This window comes from Chiloscyllium plagiosum, unplaced genomic scaffold (genome assembly GCF_037043375.1).
Source record: "Chiloscyllium plagiosum isolate Xiang-an unplaced genomic scaffold, Cpla_swu_hap1 HiC_scaffold_33, whole genome shotgun sequence".
In the NCBI taxonomy this organism is placed as follows: domain Eukaryota; kingdom Metazoa; phylum Chordata; class Chondrichthyes; order Orectolobiformes; family Hemiscylliidae; genus Chiloscyllium; species Chiloscyllium plagiosum.
Genome location: NW_028270171.1, coordinates 8,882,773 through 8,901,942, shown reverse-complemented (window position 1 = coordinate 8,901,942; position 19,170 = coordinate 8,882,773). Strand labels below are relative to the sequence as shown.

General features: G+C 41.3%; 1 protein-coding gene across 2 annotated transcripts in view; it reads right to left on the bottom strand.

Moving 5' to 3' along the window:
* aldh16a1 (aldehyde dehydrogenase 16 family, member A1) overlaps positions 1–19,170 on the bottom strand; it is a 65,426-nt gene that overhangs the window by 19,332 nt on the left and 26,924 nt on the right. The window contains exons 6-8 of one of the 2 annotated variants that reach the window (XM_043679624.2): positions 7,220–7,404; positions 3,596–3,748; positions 2,800–2,997 (exon numbers count right to left, since the gene is read on the bottom strand). In XM_043679624.2, coding sequence (XP_043535559.2) covers positions 2,800–2,997; positions 3,596–3,748; positions 7,220–7,404 — 536 coding nt within the window. The remainder of the gene's footprint in view (positions 1–2,799; positions 2,998–3,595; positions 3,749–7,219; positions 7,405–19,170) is intronic. The other variant, XM_087978259.1, reaches the window with a different exon arrangement.

Genomic DNA, 19,170 nt, shown 5'->3' with positions numbered 1-19,170 from the left:
ACCTGTGCCACCCTAAAAGAGAGCCACCCTGACACTTTTCAGCTCATGATCTGTAGTCCTATAGATTACCGCAGATGCAGTGTCAACTTTTGTTTTGTAAGTATGACAAGCGTTCCTGTCTCTGCCACCCATTCAGTCACCCATTCCAGACTCCTGCCACCCCAGGGATGAAAACAATTGTTTTCAACTTTCTTCTAAACCTTCTACATATTACCACAAATTAACTCCATGCTAGGCTCCCTGACTGAGGGAAATAGGTCCTTTCTATTCATTCTCTGTAGGATCCCGACAATATTATACACTTCAACAAAATATCTCCTCTGCCTCTACTTCCAAGGAAAAGAATCACAGTCCATCCAATCTTTCCCCTCAGTTGTATTCAGCCAAATTTCTCCACTGTTACAAATAAACAAAAATTACATAAATATAAGCTTGTATATTGTTGAGACACCAGTTATCAAAGCATTTTTGTCTTTCACTCAAGACAAAAATGCAAGAATGCTCAATTAAAAATGATCACAACAATTTATAGTCTAGATGAAAAGGGTGCCAAATGCTTGGCAAGTCAGCCCTTATTCATCTAGGTACTGCTATTAAGAGATAAGTGGGGAATTAAGATCCTCAAGCTTCCAAGTAATATAAAAATGCCAAAAAGCTTGAACATGATCCTTTTGTTAGGACGGAATGGATCCCTGCAATTTTAGATTAGATTTCCTTCAGTATGGAAACAGCCCTTCGGCCCAACAAGTCTATACCGATCCTCCAAACAGTAACCCACCCAGACCCATTCCCCTACCCTATATTTACCCCTGACTAAAGTCACCTAACACCTTGGGCAATTTAATATGGCCAATTCACCTGACCTACATGTCTTTGGATTGTGGGAGGAAACCAGAGCACCAGAGGAAACCCACGCAGACACGGGGAGAATGTGCAAACACCACACAGACAGTCACCCAAGGTGGGAATTGAACCCAGGTCCCTGGCACTGTGAGGCAACAGTGCTAACCACTGAGCTGCCCCCTTGAATGCATGTCGCTTATAGTTCGATTAATTATATTAAGTTGTCGTTAGTGTAGCTATTTGTGCACTGGAGTCTGTTCAGAAAAAGTGTTTCCCAATCTCAAGTTTCCATCTGACACTAAAAGCTTTTCCTTAAGATCCTGTAATCTTTACAATATGAAATGAACTTAGTGTTGCAATCCCTGCTTTTTGTTGAGTTGTGTTATCTCATCCATCTCAAGTGGTAGCGTCACATTTAGACTCAACAGCCCAGGCAGGAAATGTAGGGTGAGAAACAGAACGCATCTAGATATGATAATGCAGACCACAACTGAAACCACATGTTTCCACGTGATTGATGACGCAACCAGGCTTGGCTGCAACTTCCCCACAAGTAAAACCGTCTCCTAATATTCACTGTCAAAAGTCTGCATATGCATGGCAGGCAACAGGATGAAAAATAAAAATACCGGAGAAACTCAGCAGTAGCTGTGGAGAGAGAATCAGAATGAATGCTTCAAACCCAATGAATCGTCTTCAGAATTGAGTGAGATCTTGGATGTTGGACAACACCAATTGGACTATCAGGCAAGGCATTCAGGAGATACTGGAAAGAGAAATAATCAATGCAATCATTCTGGACTGAAACAAAAGATGTTCAAACTGGCAACTTGCCAATCCAATTATTGAATTAATTTTAGGTTCCAGAGCTAGCTTTCACAGTACAGATCACCAGACTGGATCAAACAGATCTGATGATAGCAACTTTTTGGGTCTTAAGAATTTGAAGATTATAGGAGCAAGAAATAATTGAGGGAGGTATGCAAGTTCCAACTTCATTGAAAGAATAAATTTAAAAAAGAGAGCACCTCAATTCCACTCCACTCACAGGCAGAAAGTAGTGCTGGGATTACCACTCATTTATCATATCTCTTGAGGTTATCTGCAGGGAATTTTTACAGGAAGGACATAGGATTGATGCCCATCCAGTTTTGAATTGGCCAGTTCAAAATGTCAACCCTCAGTAGAATGAATGAGACTACTCTAAGCATGTATCCTTTCCTTTCTGAATGGGACAGAATGGAATAATATCTTGCAGTGGAAAATCTTCACTCAATAGATTAAATCTCAATGCATGTGCTTTATTTAGAACTTTTCCCTATGTGCAGGTGTTGAATAGATGATCTGCTTAATGTACCAGCTAGCATCAAGTTGTGTGTAATCTAATCCTAAGTGCAAATGTAGGAATTGCTCACAGACTAATGCCACCTTAGTATGTAGGAGCTGAACATATGAAATAGGAGCAAGAGCTGACTATTAGGAAATGGAACTGAATTTAAGGGGGAGGCAATGGCTGGGTGGCATTATCACGAGACTATTAATTCATAAATCCACATCATGTTCTGAATCTAATAAAAATCTGGAATCAATTGTTGAGGGAAATGTTAAGGAAAAGTATACAGTTAATGGCAGGACCTGAACAGTCATGTTCGGTACAACATCACAGGTTGGGGCCATTCCTGTGCTTTACCGTTCTATGTTTTAAGTGTCCAATAATGACCATGAAACCATTGTGGATAGGCTTTTCAGACAATTTGAATCACTAAAACCTTTAGGGAAGGAAATTGCTGTCCTCACCTCTTCTGACACACGTATGACTCCAGACCCACAGCAATATGGCTCACTCTTAACTGTTCATTGACAATTAAGGATGGGATATAAATGCTAGTCCAGTCAGTGACATCCACATCCGTGGAACAAATTTTTTAAAATTATGTATAATTTTTAATCTCTTACCTCTGCTCCTTCACTCCTCGCCTGCTCTACATATTCCATAATCGTCTTCTTCTGTGATTCATCCACCAATGCACCCATGTCAATGCCCTTGTCCAGGCTGTCTCCTACACGCAGGCGTTGCATCCTCTGCTTTAACTGGTCAATTAGCTTGTCAGCAATTGATTCCTGCATTAGCAGTCTAGAACCAGCACTGCAAACCTACAACAGAGAAACACCAAAATCCTGAAGTGACCTACAGCAATTTATCTTCTAGCTATCACTGTTGAATACTCAAGGCGAGCGATAACAAAAACTGGGGTGCGAAAACACTTTCAATTTAGTGTTTGATTGTAGATTTCCTTGACAGATTAGAGGTAAAGCTCCTCTTGCTCAGTACCAACCAAATTCAGGACTGATGTCAGTCACTACAAAGCCCTGATGCAAAAGTTTGGATAAGGTTATTTCATGTTGGGGACAGGGTTATTGCAACTAAACACTACCTGTCCTGATCAAAGACATCCATGCAGTGGCACTTATCAATAGAGGCCACTGACTAGAGTCAGGAACTGATTTCTCCACCAGTCAAACTAATACACTTGGTCATCCTGCTTAGGATCCTTGACACATCATCATCATAGTCTTTTACACAGCCTTGCTTGCAATCCTTGCCATCAGAGGTATGCTATTACATAATGAAACAAATACTGCCAAAAGCACCAAATGTTTGAACTGGGTGACAACGGCGCATACTTGTGGGGGTGTGTTGTTTGGAAAATATATGACATGCCTTATCTAAACTCTGAGCCATTGTTCTCACCTGTCCTTGATTGAACCAAATGGCATCCACAAGGCCTTCCACCACACTGTCCAAATCAGCTGTATCAAACACGATGAAAGGAGATTTCCCACCAAGTTCCAGTGATAGTTTCTTGCCAGTGCCAGCTGTAGATCGACGGAGGAGCTGGCCAACCTGCATGTTACATTAAAAGGGTCAGTAATCAGAATCAAAGGAGTTTCGTGTAGGATTTATAAGGCTTTCGACAGGGTGGATGCAGAGATTCATACCCTTGGCTAGGAAATATTGAACAGCGAGATAAAGGCCAAATTGAAGAGAAGCTCCTTCACTGTGAATCTTCAGAATGGCCTAACCCAGGGGTCGGTGGATGTTCCATCAAGTAAAGACAGAGTAAGATAAATTTTCGGTCTCTCAAGAAATCATGAGATATCGGGTTCAGGGAAGAAAGTAGGAATTTAGTAGATCTGTCAAACTATACGGAGTGGCAGAGTAGGGCCCAGGGATTGAATGGGCTACTCCTGCTCCTACTTCTTTTGTTCTTATTAAAACCTGATTAAAAAGACACAAAACCCAACATCTTCACCTTTCAAAAAAAAAAAACAATTAGCTTCAAACTTTAATCATCACACCAGAAGGTGACCCAATTATTCAGGTTTACCCTCCATGTCATGATGGTTCTCGAAACATGGGATCTTGAAGCCAGTTACGCTGCATTCCACAGCCTTTTCAAGTAGCCTGCTTCTTGAATCAATCATCCTTTTGGGTGAAAACATTCACTCTTGACTTTCCTTTTTACTCCTAACTTCCCATTCTTAACCTTTTGCAAAGAAGGACAATTTGTCAGGATTAATTTTCTCTCAATTTCTCTCAAAATCTGTTAAACCTCGGGAGCAGAACAGAGGCACACTGGTTAGCGCGGCTGCCTTACAGCACTTAAGACTTGGGTCTAATTCAACCACCGTCTGTGTGGCGTTTGCACATTTTCCCGATGTCTGTGTTTCCATTGGATGCTCCAGTTTCCTCCCACAGTCCAAAGACATGAAGGTTAGGTGGTTGGCCATGGTAAATTGCACATTGTTTCCAAGAATGCGAAGGCTAGGTGGATAGACCATTGTATTATTGAGATAAGATAGGGGGGTGAGTCTGGATGGCATGGTCTGCAGAGGGTCAATGTTGACGGGTCAAATGGCCTGATTCCACATTATAGAGATCCTATGACTCAAGTAGGTCACCACATAGTCTGCACATTCGTAAAAAGAGAAATGCCCAACATCCCATAGAAGTTGTTAGCAGAGAACTGGAAGGATTGTGCTACAGGGATGGGCTAGAGCAACTAGCTATTCCCACAAAAATCAGCAAGTTCTTTGCCCTTCGATAACCATCTCCTGCTAGTACACATCTCCACAGAGGTCCTCTTACACCAACTAGTTCCTTGTGGACAGTTTCTGAAGGCTTGCTACAGCAAGTTTCTTTCCCTTTACAATTTTGTCCCTTGCCTGAAGACACTGATTTTTCATTCTGCCATAGTTCCATGAGCATGGCCAGTGTTTCAGCACATTGCCTCAGAACTTGCTCGAGGTGGGAGAGATGACGTGACAGAATCAGAACATTTATTCATGGAAGACTAGCTACCCTCTATTCAAGGTCTGCTTGCGAAAAGGAATCAGGAGCTGGTACTCTGGTTAGTATTTCTCCTCCTGCACCGCTTGTTCAGTGATGCTGAGATTAATTAGAGTGCACAAAGTGTTGGCTCAATAAATTCATTTCAGATTAGAGGCCAAAAGCTTACAGCTGTTCTGTTCAGCCTAGCAACACACTAAGTATTCTAAACACTGATTATCAGGAAAAGCTGGTGAATAACTGCAAACCATTTCACTGACTCCCAGATGGAGTTGCACAGCTCCCAACACTAATTATGTTTCTGGCTTGGGGATCATGCCACAATGGACAGAATGGGGATTTTAACACAATCGCTCACATCCATCAGTCAAAAGAATTTTGTCAGCAGCTGGAAGGTCACTGCAGGACCAAAGGGAATGCACTACTCTGTTTTACAGTGGGCTCTGTATCTTCCAACACTGAAACACAATGTGCTAACAGGTTTCGTCTTGGATGACTGGTATGAAGTCAGTTAGGCGCTGAATCTGAACAGCAAGATAATTACGCTAGACACTCATCCCCTCAAAACTGGACACGCACAATTCTCCCTCTCAATTTGTTTTCTGCTTCTTCACTAAAGCTCTTCCAATCAAAGATGTCAATTTCTACACAGTTAAAGCAGCAGAATCAGAAGCACAATGTTATTTCATTTAAAGCCAGTTTGTGATTTACAGGAAGAACATTAAGTCTCAAGCCAAAATCAAAACGCAGCAGCAATAAGCAAAACCCAGCAGAATGCATATTAACTTTTCTGATGCTTTTGTGCCAGAGGTAAAGAGTATTACTGTTTCCCATTAATGGGTGCCAACAACTCCTCCATCTTGGTCCAGCAAGTAAGGTCAGCTCAGTTCAGGTTGGATAGCTAGCTAGATACAGATCAGGAACACAAACATCTTCTAAACTGAAGTACTCCCAGTACAGTATGAGTTACATACAAGAATAAATGACTCCCTGTACTTTCAGAACAGGTTCAGTACAGATTTGATGCAGGATGGGTTTCTGTTAATGTTCACAAGAACGCTTAGGGTTTTTAAATGTTAGCTGACAGGCACTTTCAATGCAAAACATTTAAAACGCAAGAGTTACAAGTGATGTTGGCAAAACACAGCCAATTCATTTATGTTAACGTCACACTGGGAATTGCAAATAAAGTGGTTTTCCAATAAGCACAATCGGACCATTTAGGAAAGTACAGGCTTTGGCTCACTCCATTTATCAGGGACATGGTTGTTGAGATCGAGAAACAACCACTTTAAAAGGTCTCAAATGTCTGAACATTAATTGCAATTTTGAGATAGGATACTATTAGCCATAAGCAGAGGGGAACACCTGGCACCCAGTAAGAAGTGCCATGACCCTTTCTACCACCCTCCATGGAACGCCAGATGAAACCGGATTGCTATTTTGTATGAGCTGAGTAATAAAATTGCAGTGCCTCTATTCCAAGGCAACTACATTTGCTGATTGATTGGAGCCTTAAGACATTGGCCAGGTTCTGGTCCTTTCAGCCTATTGAATGGCGGAGCTTTCTCAATGAGATCCTGACTGATCTGATAACCTTCAACTCCACTTTCCTTCCTTTTCCCCATAGCCCTTGATTCCCTTAAGAGTTGAAAATCTTGGAATCTCAGCCCTGAAATTACTTAAGGATCCTGAAAGCACCACAAACCAGTGCTCAAATAACTGCATTAGGTACCTCCATTCAAAAGGCTGGCCTCTTTTCTCCCCATAGCTATCAGTGGATCAAATCCATTTGTCAGCTGGTCAAGTGACAGGCAACTCACCGTCATGATTAAACGTTGTCAGATTTGCACAAAGTAACATTGACAGCAGGTTGACACTTTTATTTTGGAGGGCTGGAAGTAAATGCAGTAAGGGAGAAGGCTGACAGAAAGACCACAGCACTTTAATATTGAGACAGGGTGAGGTGGGGTCACATAAACAGAACCAATAGAAACATCTCTAAGAATTTATCCAATGCAGTACCGTGGTGGAGCCAGTGAAAGCGACCTTGTCCACATCTTGATGCATCGCCAGTTTGCTGCCAAATGCTCCATTTCCGGTCACCACATTGAACATACCGGGTGGGAGGCCGGCCTCTGCACAGATCTCAGCAAACAGTAGGGCAGTGAGTCGGGTATATGAGGCAGGTTTCAATACAACCGTGTTACCTGAGATGGAGAGGGGAAGCAGGTCAGGCTAGAGATGGGCATTTAAAGCATTTCCACATTTCTTTAGGATCTTCACCAATGCCATTTCAGATTAACATTCATTATAGTTAAAAATCTTAATCATCAATCTTCACCACACTACAGATTAAATATATTTAATAAATCTGGAGGTGTCACATTAATGATGCAGCAATGCCCTGCCTTCAGACCTTTGACTTTGATTGAAAGAAATAACTTGGGTTTATATACAATCTGTCATAATCTCAGTTCCAAAGCATTTTGCACCTAGTTAGGTCAGTCCCATTTAAAACGTGCTCACAGCTCAAATACATAGAGGTGTACAACTCAAACAGACCCTTCGGTCCATCTTGTCCGTGCTGACCAGATATCCTAAATCAACATAGTCTACTTGCCATCATTTGGTCCACATCCCTCCAAACCCTTCATATTCATGTATCCATCCAGATGCTGTTCTGATTGTAATTATAACAGCAAATAAGGCGATGAAATTGTACCGGTCTCCATCTTTGCTGACAGCTTCTTCCATACATGCACCACCCCCTCCGTGAAAATGCTGCCGTTTAGAACCCTTTTACATCTTTCCCCGCTCACCTTAAACCTATGCCCTCTAGTTTTGGACTCCTGTATCTTGGGGAAAAGACCTTGGCTATTCACCCTATCCATGCCCCTCTCAATTTTATAAACATCTAAGCTCACCCCTCAGCCTCTGATGCTCCAGTGAAAATAGTTCCAGCCTATTCAACCTCTCCAGCTTCAGCAATATGCTTGTAAATCTTTATTAAACTCTTTCAAGTTTCACAACATCTTTCCTGCAGCAGGGAGACCAGAATTGAACACAGGTAATCAGAAAACAAAGAAAGAGCAAAGGAATAAATGGTTAAACCACGTGTTTAGATGATGGTGCTTCAGAGATAAATGTTGGACAAGACACCAATGAAATGTTGCTGTTTTTCATTCATGATGGGATCCTTCTAACTCAACGATTTCAGGATAGAGGCCTGGTTTAACCTCTCACCTGAAAGAGAGCACCTCCAAAGGTGCTTCCCTTCATTCTGCCCTGAAGAGTCAGCTCATACATCCAGACCTTTAACTTTGTTTATAAATCCAAGTTATTTCTGTCAATCAGTCAATCTGTGCATGTGGAGTCAGAGGAGATGGGAAAGTGCTAAATGAATTTTTTTGTCAGTATTCACACTAGAAAAAGACAATGTCGTCGAGGAGAATACTGGGATACAGGCTACTAGACTAGATGGGATTGAGATTCAAAAGGTGGCAGTATTAGCAGTTCTGGAAAGTGTAAAAATAGATAGGTCCCCTGGACTGGATGGGATTTATCCTTGTATTCTCTGGAAAGTCAGAGAGGAGATTGCAGAGCCTTTGGCTTTGATCTTTATGTCATTATTGTCTTCAGAAATAGTGCCAAAAGACTGGAGGATAGCAAATGTAGTTCCCTTGTTCAAGGAGAGTTGAGACAACCCTGATAATTATTGACCTGCAAGCTTTACTTTGGTTGTGGGTAAAGTATTGGAAAGGATTATAAGAGGTAGGATTATAATCATCCAGGAAGGAATAATTTGATTAGGGATAGTCAACATGGTTTTGAGAAGGGTAGGTCGTGCCTCACAAACCTTATTGAGTTATTAGAGAAGGTGACCAAACAGATGGATGAGGGTAAATCAGTTGATATAGTGTATATGGATTTCAGTAAGGCGTCTGCTAAGGATCCCCACGGTAGGGTGATTCAGCAGTTTGGATTAGAAATTAGTTAGTTGAAAGACAACAGAGGGTGGTGGTTGATGGGAAATGTTCATCCTGGAGTTCAGTTATTTGTGATGTACCGCAAGGATCTGTTTTGGGTCCACTGCTTTTTGTCATTTTTATAAATGACCTAGATGAGGGCGTAGAAGGATGGGTCAGTAAATTTGCGGATGACACTAAGGCCTGTAGAGTTGTGGATAGTGCCGAAGAATTTTGTAGGTTACAGAGGGACATAGATAAACTGCAGAGCTGGGCTAAGGGGTGGCAAATGGCGTTTAATGTGGAAAAGTGTGAGGTGATTCACTTTGGAAGGGGTAACAGGAATGCAGAGTACTGGGCTAATGGTAAGATTCTTGATGGTGTAGATGAGCAGAGAGATCTCTGTGTCCATGTACATAGATCCTTTAAAGTTGATAGGGTTGTTAAGGAGGCATACGGTTTCCTTTATTGGTAGAGGGATTGAGTTTTGGAACAACGAGGTCATGCTGCAGCTGTACAAAACTCTGGTGCAGCCACACTTGGTGTATTGCGTACTGTTCTGGTCACCACATTATAGGAAGAATGTGGAAGCTTTGGAAAGGGTTCAAAGGAGATTTACTTGGATATCGCCTGGTATGCAGGGAAGATCTTATGAGGAAAGGCTGAGAGACTGGAGGCTGTTTTCATTAGATGGAAAGTGGAGAGGTGACTTAATTGAGACATTAGATAATCAGAAGGTTAGAGAAGGTGGACAGCGAGAGCCTTTTTCCTGGGATGGTGATGGCTAACATGAGGGGATATATCTTTAAATTAAAGGATGATATATATAGGACAAAGGAAGTTTCTTTACTCAGACTAGTAGACTCTCTAACTTTAAGGGCATTTAAATGAACATTGTATAGACATATGGACAAGAATGGAATAGTGTAGGTTAAATGGGCTTCAGATTGGTTTCACAGGTCAGCGCAATATCAAGGGCCTGTACTGTGTTGTAATGTTCTATAACATTGAGTCATACTGCACAGAAACAGACCCTTCAGTCCAATCAGTCCATGCCGAACATAATCCCATACTAAACTACTCCCATGTGCCTACCCCTGGCCCATAACTTTTGAAACCTTTCCTTTTTATGTACTTATCCAAAATGTCTTTTAAATGCTGTAATCGTTCCCACATCCACATTTCCTCAGGATGTCATTACACATGCAAACCACCTTATGTAAAAAAATTTGCCCCCACACATTTTTAAATCTCTCTCCTCTCATCTTAAAAATGCACCCCCTCGTCTTGAAATCCACCATCTTAGAGAAAAGACATCTACCATTAACTAACAATACTCCTCATTATTTTATAAACTTCGATAAAGTTGCCTCTCAACTTCTTTTGCTCCAGTGAAAAGAGTCCCAGTCTATCCAGCACTTCTTTATAACTCAAATCTTCCAATCCCTGCAATCTCCTGGTAAATCTCTTCTGAACCTTCTCCAGCTTAATAACATCCTTCCTATAACTGGGCGACCAGAATTGGACACAATACTCCAGAAGAGGTCTCACCAATGTTACCAACCTCAACATGACTTCCCAACTCCTATTTCCAGACTGAGAATGAAAGCAAGCATGCTAAACCCCTTTTTAACCACGGTGGAACTGGGTTGGAAGCACCAATCTTCTTACTACGAAGTGAATGAGCCAACACTGAGCAACCAATCACCGACAAAAACTGATTATGGAACCCTCTCCCCCGGTCAAAATGTTTTCAAAATTAATGGGACAACAGGAGTATGAATAAAGTGGGCACACAAAAACAATTTTAAAGTTAGCTTTCTCAAATAAACAAACATTACAGTGTAGGGAACAGCAAAGAGATGATGTAAAAACATAAAGCAAGCAGAATTATTGAAAAACATGCTTCAAATTATTTCCATCATTTTGAACTATCATTTCACACTTTTTAATTGCCTATCTGCACACACCCCTTCTATAAAACCTTGCATCCTGTTGTTGTCTTCTGTCAATGTTTTCCATTCTAAATTCATATTTCCATATTTGTGCATTACAAAAAGAAATGCGCTTTCTGGATTAATTTACTTGCTTCTTGCTTTATATTGATGGCATTCCTACTGTTACAAGGCAGCTGAACTCCAATCACCAAGAGCCAGAGTATAGCAGATTCAGGAGCAATCTCTGGACACAGCTATTCCAATACTATACTGGCTAGTCTCTCATCTATCATCCTTTGCTGCCTATCGCTTAGCATTCCTCTGCTATCTTAGAAAGATCAAATCTCTGGATAGGTACCTCTCCCGATATCAGTAAGATCCCCTTTCAGCCATTAAGGTCACCTTAAAATATTGATCCAAAGAGTCATCTCTCTAAGTTCCATCACCTCCCCCTCCACTAAAAAAAGACTACATAAAATCCTTCCCTAACCATTTATATTAACATCTCCTAATGCGGCTCTTTATCAAATTTTGATAAATTAGAATATCCTTTATTGATAACGCTCCTGTCAAACAACTTGGGGAAGTTGACTATCCTCTATATCCCAAGAGGTTATTGCCCATGTTTATGGTGTCTACAACCAAACATTCCCTCTCAGCTGCAAAGCCCCTTGGTGGATGATCAATGGGTGGATGCATTAACCTTGCGAAGTGTGCATGGTCTCAGGGAAAATTAGAGGGAATGTAATCTAAAGCTACATCACAATCTTAGGATAAGAGATAAAAATTTTGTCGTGTTGTCTCGTCATCAGTATACCTTTAAGAGATATGCCCTCTACATAACGTTAGATTGGAGGGTATAGAGGTTGCATACTCCATCTTGCTTTAGGTTATGTGAGGCACGACACTCTACTGAAAGCTTGTTGCTTTGTTTAAACTACAGGAAGTCATTGGGTTGTGAACAGGTTGCATTCTGGAGTCCGTTTGCAAGTCAATTTGTATGCAAGTGGGAACACAGCACAAGACCATGTAAAGCAGCTGTTCCTAAATGAAATGTTCTTACCTTGGGTCTTCAAAATTACATCCACATATGGGATTGCAATTGTAAGTACAGGCTTTCAATAGTTGGATGTTCATAAATCAGGGATCCATGTACTGGCTTAATGAGTCGAGACAATTATGTGCCTCAGAATATTTTCTTGTACTCAATAGTTAGTTGCAATAAATGATAATTGGACTCTTCAATGCAACAATATCCATACCCAGTTTCACTCTGACATTTAGTCAGGCGATTTGGGCTTTGCTGGCTAGGACAGCATTTATTGTCCATCGCTAATTGCCCTTGTGGAGGTAAACTGCCTTCCTGAACCAACCATTAATTGTAGATATATCCACAGTGCTAGTTGGAAAGGAGTTCTGAATTTGTCCCAGTGACATTGAAGGAGTATTCCCCCAATTACCACTGACTCAAAAGCAAACAAAGAAAATATTGGTGAAACATGGGAGGTCTGGTAGCACCTATTGGGACAGAAACAAGGTTTCTGGTTTGAATCCAATATGACTCTTCTTTTGACATCTTACAATGTCCAGACCAGTCACACTCACACTCAGAGTTCAGCCTTTTTGTCCATTTTTGAACCAAAACTGTATAGAGGTCAAAAGCTGAGTGAGGCTGGGAGAATGCAAACGGAGCAGAATTTGCTGAGAAGCTGTTGGTTGATAACACTATTGATGGCCCCTTTAATCACTTTGCTGATGATCGGGATAGACTAATAAAAATAACCCCACCTGGCCAATTATCACCCTACCTTTATCTACAGGGGATACCCAGTCCATCTTCTACATTGCTGGGTAGATGTTGCTGTTGCAGATTTATTTGAATCAGACCATGGCAAGTTCCACAGCACAAGCATTCATGACTGTTGCAGGAATATTGTCAGGGGCCACAGCCTTTACACTGATCCAGTGCCTTTAGCCATTCTTTATAGTACATTGAGTGAATCAAGTTGACTGAATACTGGCACCTCCACTTTTGGGTACCTCTAAAGAGGTCGAGATGGATTATCTATTTAGCACATCTGATTGAAGATTATTTCAATGCATCATTAGCCTTATTGTTTGCACTGATGTGCTGGGCTCCTCAATCATTCAGATGGGGATATTTGTGGTGCCATCTCCGCCATTAAGTTGTTTAATTGTTCACCACTTTTCACAACTTGTTGTGGCAGGACTGCAGAGCTTAAATCGGACCTATCACTCATGGAATCCTTAGTCCAGTCTATCACACATTATTTATGTCCTCTGATACACAAGCAGTCTAACAATGCAGCTTCACTGAGAGTTGACACTTCACTTTTAGGAATGCCAGATGCTACTCCTGGCATACCCTTCTGCACTCTTCACTGAACCACAAATGACTCCTTTGATGGCAAAGTGACACAGGGAGTATGCCAAGCTATAAGGCTGCAGACTGCATTGGAGTTCAATTCTGTTGATAATGATAACTCATAGCATTTCATGGATGCCCAGATTTGAATGGTTAGATCTATTTGAAATCTATCCCATTCAGACATAGGTAATGCCAACAACGCAATGGAAGGTATTCTTATTGCAAAGATGGCACTTCATTGGAACTAAGACTGTGCGGTGGTCAGTCGTACCAATACAATTACGAGCACACCTGTACCAAATAGAATGGTGAGAATGAGATCCAACATGTTTTTCCCTCTTATTGATTTCCTCACCACCTACAACACACCCAGTCTAGCAACTATGCCTTTTAGGACTCAACTGCTCAGTCAATAGTAGAACATTACAGCACAGTACAGGCCCCTGATGTTGCGCTAACCTGAGAAACCAATCTGAAGCCCATCTAACCTACACTATTCCATTTTCATCCATATATCTATCCAATGACCATTTAAATGCCCTTAAAGTTGGCGATCCACGGCCCTACTACTGCATAAAGAAACTACCCCTGACATCTGTCCTGTATCTATCATCCCTCAATTCAAAGCTATGTCCCCTAGTGTTAGCCATCATCATCTGAGAAAAAAGGCTCACTGTCCAACCGATCTAAGTGTGATTATATTGTCTCGATTAAGTCACCTCTCAACCTTCTTCTCTCTAACAAAAACAACCTAAAGTCCCTCAGCCTTCCCTCATAAGACCACAATGGTGCTGAACAATCTTGAGGTGGTCCTGGTGGCGAGCAACACTTGGGCCTCTGAATTACTAGTTCAGCAACAACTCCATTGTGTCATGGCCTCCAGCCCAAATGACAAATAACATATGCCTGGGTGTATTACAGAAAACACTGCATTAAATTTACACCACATTAAAAGCGGAGAGGAGAAATCTCTTCACTCGTTGTTAGGAATCTTTGAAATTCAGAAACCTACGATGCAATGAATGAGATTGTCTTATTGTACAAAAATCTAGCAATCAACGGTTATTGAGATAGGGCAGACAAGTTGAGCTGTGGTAAAAAGGTGTGACCAGTTGAATGGTGGAGCAGCCTCCAGGGGCTACACAGACCTGTATCTTCTGTTTCTTGCCCTTATATAGACAAACACAAGTCCTTGTCTGTAGCAGTTGTAGACTTTCCAAAAGCACTTCTGAGAGTGATTCGAAAGCCATCACAAAATGAAGTTTCTACAGCAATACTGTCAGTAGTCTCAAATTAAAAGGAAATAGCTACAAGATTTACTCTAAGATACTAGGCAGTTTGCTATCGCGTGCATATTCCACAGCCTGCAGCTAGCTTTGAGTTCCTCCAACTTTAACTTCAAATGACCTTCATTCACTGCTTTGTACAAAATAGCAATTGTAGCTGAGCGAAGGTGATAGGGATTCATTTCTCCCGTGAATACCTCAACACTGCCATCAAGCCAGTCTAATGGCCAATTTGCTTTTCTTGGCACTGTAAAAAGGAAGAGATTCGTGTGCAATTAAATATACATTATTTGGAGTAAACACCTTCACTGATTGCTCTAAGAGCTGTAAACTGATGCAAAAAGACAAAGATAAGCTGCTAATCAGTTTATAGACCACAAAAAAAAAGGAGCGATAGTGATCATCCTTTGAACTAGAAATAACAATTAGGCCAAAGAGTTGGTCAAACATCTTTGCACCCTCTCACTGGCTTGGAATTTATAGCCTCAACTGGCACAATTGCAAATTGTACTCCGCGTGCCAGATGGTCTGAACTAAATTAGTCTCTTCCCAAATGAAATGTAAAGTGTGACGAGGATCCTAATTGTGGAGTTGCCAAGTGGCTTGCTCCCTCGTCCTGCTTCCTGAAGAAGGGCTTATGTCCGAAACGTCGATTCTCCTGCTCCTTTGATGCTGCCTGACCTGCTGCGCTTTTCTAGCAACACATTTTTCAGCTATGGTCTCCAGCATCTGCAGTCCTCACTTTTTCCCTCGTCCAGATACCCTGGTGCAGCGGGTAGAAGGAGTTGGGCAACAAAAACATTAAGAGGGATTTAGTCTGACACACGAACAATCAGGGAATAGAGGAACAGGGACTGTGCACAGGCAAGTTGGATTAGCTTAGAATGGTATCACAGTCAGTACAGACACGATGAGCTGAAAGGCTCATTCCTGTGCTGCAAGGCTCATTCCTGTGCTGCACTGTTCTACGTTCTTTAGGTCATCACTTTTTAAGAGATAAACGGGCCATATTTCTTCAGACTTTGCTCGAAATCCAATATCTGGCTTTAGGAAGGATAAAGGATATTGCTAGCCTTTTTCTCCACTGCCTTCAAGGATTAAATATCTCTCACATTCAGCTTGCAAGTGATCTAGCCTTTAGGACTGAAATGTGGAGACTTTTTTCCTTAAAATAAAAACAAACAAACAAACATTCTCGGGATGTGGCTATTTATTGCCCAGACGGCAGTTAAGAGTAAACCACGCAGTGTGGAGTCACATGTAGGTAGATTCCTCTCCAAAGGGCACTGGTGAACCAGAAGGATTTTTCTGAAAAATGGACATTAGACTCTTAATTCCAGATTTTTATTGACTTCAAATCCCACCATCACCATGCCAGAATCTGAACAGAGGTCCTGTGAACATCACTTGGGTCTAATAGTCTAGCTGTAATACCACTGGGCCATTATCTCCCCCTTCACTCAAACTTGCGAATCTTCAAAACTCTACTCCAGATAATAAATTAATACTTTTTGGATTCTCCGGCAACCAAGGTCAACCCGGGTCAATTCCCGCCTCAGGCGACTGACTGTGTGGAGTTTGCACGTTCTCCCTGTGTCTGCGTGGGTTTCCTCCGGGTGCTCCGGTTTCCTCCCACAGTCCAAAAGATGTGCAGGGTCAGGTGAATTGGCCATGCTAAATTGCCCGTAGTGTTAGGTAAGGGGTAAATGTGGGGGTATGGGTGGGTTACACTTCGGCGGGTCGGTGTGGACTTGTTGGGCCGAAGGGCCTGTTTCCACACTGTAATGTAATCTGTAATCTAATCTAAGTGATATGAAGTAAGGCAGGAAGGTGAAATAGAGGTAACAGGACAACTATAACCACATTAAATAAAAAAAGTGGCAAATGGAACTATTTGGTTACTCCTCTATATCATATTATGGAAATAAATACGAGCTCTTTGTAGCAGTGAAAGACTTTCTGAAAAAGAAAACAAAAATGCCAACAGCAGTAAACAATTAAGAGGCAATTGCTATGGGACATACTGAGACGCTGTATAAGGTAGGTTTGCTTTCTTGTGTATACTGCATCGCCTGTAGCTGCTTTAGGCTCCTTAACCTCGATCAATGGACTTCCCTTGTTTCTCCACTATGTACATCTCAGCCGTGTCATTAAGTCTAATGATCAATTCAATTTCCTTAACAAAACGGGAGAGATTTTTACACAATTAAGAATACCATCTGGAATTAAAATCTTTACTGTTTGCTGTTTTAAATACAGAAACTGATTCAAAAAATAAAGATAAGCTGCTGATTTGTCCCTTCAGGTCTTTAAACCAAAGATGATAATTTCGTTTTGAACTAGAAATAACAATTAGGGCAAGAATTTGCCAAGTACCTCCAAACTATCTCCTGGATCTCGAATTTATACCACTAACTGGAAACACATTTGTAGATTGTACTCTGCATGCCCAATAATGGCTCTGGTTTGAATTAAATTAGTGGCTTCTCCTGAACAAATGCACATGATTAAGTTCCTAACTAGTGAGCGACTGAGTCATTCACTCTCTCCTCCAACTATCCCAGTACAACTTGGAGTGTTACATATTTAACTTTATTGCCTTTGGTTTATTAACAATCCCATTTGCCCGCACAGATATTGCGAAAGATCCTATGACACGTATTTTTGAGAAGAGCCAGACCATACTTGTGGAATTCTCCTCAGAGCCCTAATGGTAAAATTAGATAAATCTATTAAGATTAATGTTCATGGGATCTTGTTGTGCACAAATTCAGTGCTGCGTTTACCACCTAACAAAGTGCTTCATTGGGCAGAAAGTATTTTGGATTCTCCAAGTCATGAAGACTAGCATAAAGAAAAGAAAGTCATTTTTTTTCTAGGGATAATGTAGACCACTTTTTCAAAAAATAATTCATACAATGTGGTATTACTGGCTAGATCAGCATTTATGGCCCATCCCTAATTACCCTCAAGTAGTTGGTGGGAGTTGTCCTTTTGAACTGCAGCTGTCACATGGTCTAAGTAAACGTACAACGCTGCTGGGGAAGGAGTTCCAGAATTTAGATTGAGTAATACTGAAGGAATGGTGATTACTTCCAACTCGAATGACAAGAGGCTTGGAGGAGAAGTTGCAGGTGATGACATTCCTACACATCCCCTGCCCTTCTGGAGAATAGAGATCATGTGTCTGGAATGTTTTTTTGATCACAGCTTAGTGAGTTGTTGCACTGCATCTTGTAGATGAAACACACTGTTGGCATTGAGAGCTGGTGGTGGAGAGGATGCACATTGCAAGTGTTAGATGGGTAGCCAATCAATGAACTGTTTTGTCCTGGATGATGTTGAGCTTCTTGAGTGTTGTTGAAGCTGCATTCCTCCAGATAAGTGGAGACTATTCCATCAAACTCCTGACTTGTGTCTTGCAGATGGTGGACAACTTGGGGAGTCAGCAGCAATTTACTCACCACAGAATTCCCAATGTTGCCACTATATTTATATGATTGGTCCAGTTCAGTTTCTGGTCAATGGTAACCCCCAAGATGTTGATAGTGAGAAATTCAGTGATGGTAATGCTATTGAATAGCAAGGGGTGACAATTGGTTCGCCTTGTTGGATATGATCATTCCCTGGCAATTTCTAATTGCAATAGAGCTGCCCAAACATGAATTTCATCCCGGTTTTTCTGCTTATGAACAGGGACTGCTTCAGTATGCGAGGAGTCATGAATGATGCTGAGCATCATTCCAGATCTATTCATATGTCTGTTTTCTGACATTAGGGATCAGTCTGTTAATTAAACCGTAAGCAGATAGAAAGTATATCACATGGTAAGTTGATGAATAAAACTGAACAAATGCAAGAGATCATGACTTTATGACTGAGATGAGGAGAAATTTCTTCACAGAAGGATCGGTACATAGTTAGTATGTATTCAGGAATATGACTGCAATACTTTTTAGACAGTCAGACAATCAAGGAATAAGGGCAGAGCAGAAAGGTGGAGTTGAGCCAAAAGATGAGCTGTAACCTAATTAAGTGGCTCTTTGTAACAGTGGAAGATGATCTTAAAAAGACAATACAAATACTATCAGTACCTTCAAATTGAAAGGAAATTGCTAGAAGATTTACGCAGAGATACAAGATTTGCTATCTCATGCATATTGTACAACCTGCAACTAGCTTTTGGGTCCTTAAACACTAGCATCAATAAACTTCAATCACACTTTGCACAAATTAGGGACTGCAACCAAGTGAAGGCGTGAGGAATATGTGTGTGTTCACTGTGGAGAAGCATCAGCCTGGACATTGGTGCTTGGTGGTCAACTTGCCTCTTTTGGCACTATGGAAAGGTGTTGCTAGAAAAGCGCAGCAGGTCAGGCAGCATCTAGGGAACAGG